This window comes from Nomascus leucogenys, unplaced genomic scaffold (assembly GCF_006542625.1).
Source record: "Nomascus leucogenys isolate Asia unplaced genomic scaffold, Asia_NLE_v1 001323F_41891_qpd_obj, whole genome shotgun sequence".
NCBI lineage: Eukaryota > Metazoa > Chordata > Mammalia > Primates > Hylobatidae > Nomascus > Nomascus leucogenys.
The window spans coordinates 1,124-5,693 of record NW_022097969.1 but is presented as its reverse complement, the minus strand read 5'-3'; the positions used below and the strand labels follow the sequence as shown (position 1 = coordinate 5,693).

The 4,570-nt window shown below is 49.5% G+C and overlaps 1 protein-coding gene across 1 annotated transcript; it reads left to right on the top strand.

Moving 5' to 3' along the window:
- The first annotated feature begins 709 nt into the window (after positions 1-709).
- On the top strand, positions 710-3,982 carry LOC100603063 (protein unc-45 homolog B-like). The gene is made up of 2 exons (XM_030809160.1): positions 710-916; positions 3,683-3,982. Exons 1-2 carry the CDS (start codon positions 710-712, stop codon positions 3,980-3,982), a joined length of 507 nt encoding a protein of 168 aa, XP_030665020.1.
- Positions 3,983-4,570: the final 588 nt, after the last annotated feature.

Here is a 4,570-nt window from a genome sequence, read left to right as displayed (position 1 = left end):
GGGTGGGGAGCTGGGGGAAGGATAACATTAGGAGAAATACCCTAATGTAAATGAGGAGTTGATGGGTGCAGCAAGCCAACATGGCACGCACATGTATACCTATGTAACACACCTGCACGTTGTGCACATGTACCCTAGAACTTAAAGTGTTAAAAAAAAAAAAAAAGATATCCAGGTGGATAGTGGGATAAAATGTATTCCTCTGTGGAAGCAGGAATATGTCAGCATGTACTGGGTTGGGCTTCTTTTGGTTGCCAGTGGCAGAAAACTTAACTATAATAGGCCTAAGCATAAAGGAAATTTATTGGCTCATGTAGGTAAAAAGTCTGGGGTAACAAGATTCAGGTGTGGCTTGATGCAGGGCTTACAAAGCTGCCTTAGGTTCCTGTTCTCTCTGTCTCTCCTCTCCTTTCTGTATTGCTTTAATTCTCAATGGGTTTTTCTGCTCTCTCATGGTTATAAGGGCAGCTCTGGCCTTCACATCTTCTTGGATCTACATCCAGGATGAGAGAGAGAGAGAGAGGAGAGAATTTCTTTACTGCGATAATACAGAGGCTCTCCAGTTGGGTGATATCCAGAACCCACTGCTGTGGCCAGGATGCCATGCTATGCCATTTAGTTTAGGCCCATGGTGCCCCTCCTAGAGCTGGGGGCAGTTTGATGCCACATAAACCATGCTGGCTGAGGATGTGGGAAGGGGAGCACCAGAATGGAAGAATGGTCCCTGGGTGGCCAGAAAACCCCCATGGTCACTGCAGAGGACTCAAGGGTCTTTCTTCCTCCACCCTCCTACCCCAGGCAGAAGATCTTTAAGGAGAGGGCCTTGCCAGACATCGAGAACTACATGTTTGAGACTCATGATCAACTGCGGCAGGCGGCCACCGAGTGCATGTGCAACATGGTGCTCCACAAGGAGGTGAGGCGGGGCTCAGGATGGAGACCCGGGCTTAATCAAGGCACGAGAGGCAGGCCAGGGTCAGGGCCTGGGGTGAGATCGGGAGCTGTTATGATGGCATTAAGGTAGCATTTTGGACGGAAAATCCAGGAATCCCTAAATCCTTCCTAGATTACAGCCCCCCTCCCTGTAGGGGCCCTGAGAGAAAGATACGCATAAAGGAAAAAATACAAAGCTGGGGCTTTGAATCCAAACCCTGGGCTAGATGAGGTGGAAGGCACCATTTCCCTAAGTTACTTAGGCTTAAATAACCTTAAAACAAAGCAGGATATGAGACCAGGGCCTCTCCGAGGTCAAGGAAGGCTAGACCACTTGCATTTATTGAAGCTCCACATGTATAAAAAAATGAAGAAACGCCAAATACAGTTATCAACCATTTTAGGATGTCTTAAATGTCAGCATTTAATGGACTACCACTGTTCCCATAGAAATTGTAATGCAATATAACTGTACTCATCACAGAATAATTATAGGGTTTATAAAAATAAAATGAATTCAGAACATGCTGTAGGCCTCATGGTCCAGTCATGGGATAAATGATACCCATCTGGTGAATGTCTTCTTCTTCCTATCCTGTCAGAGTACTGCTGTGCCTGTAGGTATAATCTTATCAGAGATAACAGCAGGGTCTAAATTTCAGGCCCTTGATTAACATGAGGGCCAAGCCGAATGGCCCTCCTGGGCCCCCACATAGGGGCTAGCATGAGACCCAGTCTGTTTACCCTCAACGCCTGAACCTTAAATCTTCTCACTGTTAGAGGGGAAAACCTAACCCATTAAAGCCTATTAAAGGCCGGGTGTGGTGGCTCACGCCTGCAATCCCAACACTTTGGGAGGTTGAGGTGGGTGGGTCACTTGAAGTCAGGAATTCGAGACCAGCCCGGCCAACATGGCGAAACCCTGTCTCTACCAAAAGTATAAACATTAGCCAGGCACGGTGGTGGGTGCTTGTAGTCCCAGCTACTCGGGAGCCTGAGACATGAGAATCACTTGAACTTGGGAGGCAGAGGTTACAGTGAGTCGAGATTGTGCCACTGCACTCCAGCCTGGGTGACAAAGCAAGACTGCATCTCAAAAAAAAAAAAAAAAGGCATATTAAAGTCAGGGGGAATGAAGCTACCAGGGTCTACCAGGGAGCTGGCCTAAGGCTGGGCTGGGGGCCTGGCAGCCATGGGGGAGGCAGAGAGTGTGTCCAAGGAGATGGGGGGGGAGGTTGAGAGGTTGAGAGAGGTCATGGAAGGAGGGAGGCAACCTTTCCTATGGGAGCACCGGCTGCTGCAACAACCCAAGTCAAAGTGTTCAGTGGTCCCAATAGGATAGAAGTTCATTTCTTGCTCACCATGTCAAAGTCCTATTTGGATTGGGTGGCTCACTATCTTTTTTTTTTTTTTTTTTTTTTTTTGTCTGAGACAGAGTCTGGCTCTGTCACCCAGGCTGGAGTGCAGTGGTGTGATCTCAGCTCACTGCAACCTCCGCCTCCTGGGTTCAAGCAATTGTCCTGCCTCAGCCTCCAGAGTAACTGGGACTACAGGCGCGTGCCACCACCCGCAGCTAGTTTTTTGTATTTTTAGTAGAGATGGGGTTTCACCATGTTAGCCAGGATGGTCTTGATCTCCTGACCTCGTGGTCTGCCCACTTTGGCCTCCCAAAGTGCTGGGATTACAGGTGTGAGCCACTGCGCCTGGCCAGGTGGCTCACTTTCAAGCTGACTCAGGGATCCAGGCTTCTTTGATCATCAAGAACTGTCTTCTCCTCTGCCACACTGGGAGTGGATTCCATTCTGATGGCGAATGCGGAGACAGACTGAGGGAGAGGTGCCTGAAAGTGACACACATCATTTCTGCTCATGTTCCATCTTTGAGAACTAGGCCATCCCCACATTGAGATGTGAGAAATGGGGGAATGTAGTCCATGTAAGGGCAGTTGTGTCCCATGAGAGGGGGCCATGCTGACCCCTCTGATATATGGTGACCTCTGCCATGCTCTCATCTCCCATGACCACTGCTCCAGCTTCAGGGAGATGCAGGTAGAGGGTCACACCTGGGAAGCTGTGATCTTGGTCCCCTTTTGGAGTTCCACTTCTAGGAAACCTGGCCCATTAGAATGCTCTGAGACTTGACCACCTAGATTTTACAGTAGTGCAGAGGGGTGAGGATGAGATGCTGTGAGGGGTTAATACCTCTCTGAGACATGTCAGGGCACTGGTCCCCTGGATGCTCTTCTCCTGGTTTTCAGATCCTTGGGAAGCCTCATCTCTCACCTGGTGGAGACGGCACTGTAGCTTTCTAATACCAAGCAAACCACCTAATTGTTTCCTGCTTCTGCCCCCGTCCCTGCAAAATCATTTTATGGAAGACCCTGAAGGCCCATCCATTATGGGAGAAACCTTCCAAGGTTCCCCAAAGGGATGGGAAATACAGTTCCTCAGGCATCATCTACCCTGCAGGAGTCTGTGCCTGCCTCCTTCCCCTGGTGTGGAGGCTGAATGCAAACAGAGGTGGTGAAGCACACTAGATGGGGAATTCCTTATTTTCTTTACTTGGAAGAATTTGTAGCCCCTTCATTCAACCAGTCAGGGAAGGCTTCTTGGGGGAGGTAGCATGAGTGAGCTGCTCAAAGGGAAACTCTAAGAGATCTTGGGTCAGAGAACTTCAGATGTATCTTACCCTCTTCAGGCTGGGCAGATTGGGGACAGTTTTCTCTGAGCCATGTTCCTGCCTCCCACAGGTACAGGAAAGGTCCTTGGCTGACGGGAATGACTGGCTGAAGCTGGTGGTGCTGCTCTGTGGGGAGGATGATGATAAGGTGCAGAATGCGGCTGCAGGGGCTCTGGCCATGCTGACAGCAGCACACAAGAAACTGTGCCTCAAGATGACTCAAGTGGTAAGAGCTGGCCCTGGGGATAGGAAGGGTTGGGTGGGCTCCAGGAAATCTCCCCACCCACAGACCACACTGGATGATCCCCTGGGGAGGCCAGCTCCTAAAGAAACCCCTCGCAGCCCCCAGGCATCTGTTCCTACTGCCTAAGGAGAAGAGGGTCTATTCCCTTCAGTGCCTTACGTTAATTATTTGGTCTTCCCAAGTGTGCTAGCTCAAACCCTCCCATTGGAGTTTCACCCATTGCCTTTAGTGGTGCATATACCTCATTGCTTAAGAACAACAGCAATGCTAACCACTGCCATGAAGCTCCAGAGCTTCCCAAGAGAAGCACGGATGTGGCTGGGATGCCATAAGGAGCTTACGGTTTGGCAAAAAAGCTGCAGATTCTCTTAGGTGGACACAATGACCAGCTCCTAGGAGACTGTGGCCATTGCAGCAGGTGTAATGGAAATGATATCTGTATAGTCACAAACGAGGGAGCGCACAATGAAACTTCCCTTATTTCACCAAACTGAGGAGTTCGTGGGCACTCATCTCTCCCCATGGTGAAAAATGTGGACATCTCAATTTAAAGGTGTTCATGTCTGGTTTAAAGGTAGGCTCTTTTAGATAGTCAGTGTAAGGTGTGTGTGTGTCGGCGGATGTGTTCTCTAAGTTCCAAGAGGGGTTATGTTGTCCTGGCATCTGGCAAGGGTGTATCTGCTGAATGTAGCTCATCCTGCATGGTCTTTGGAC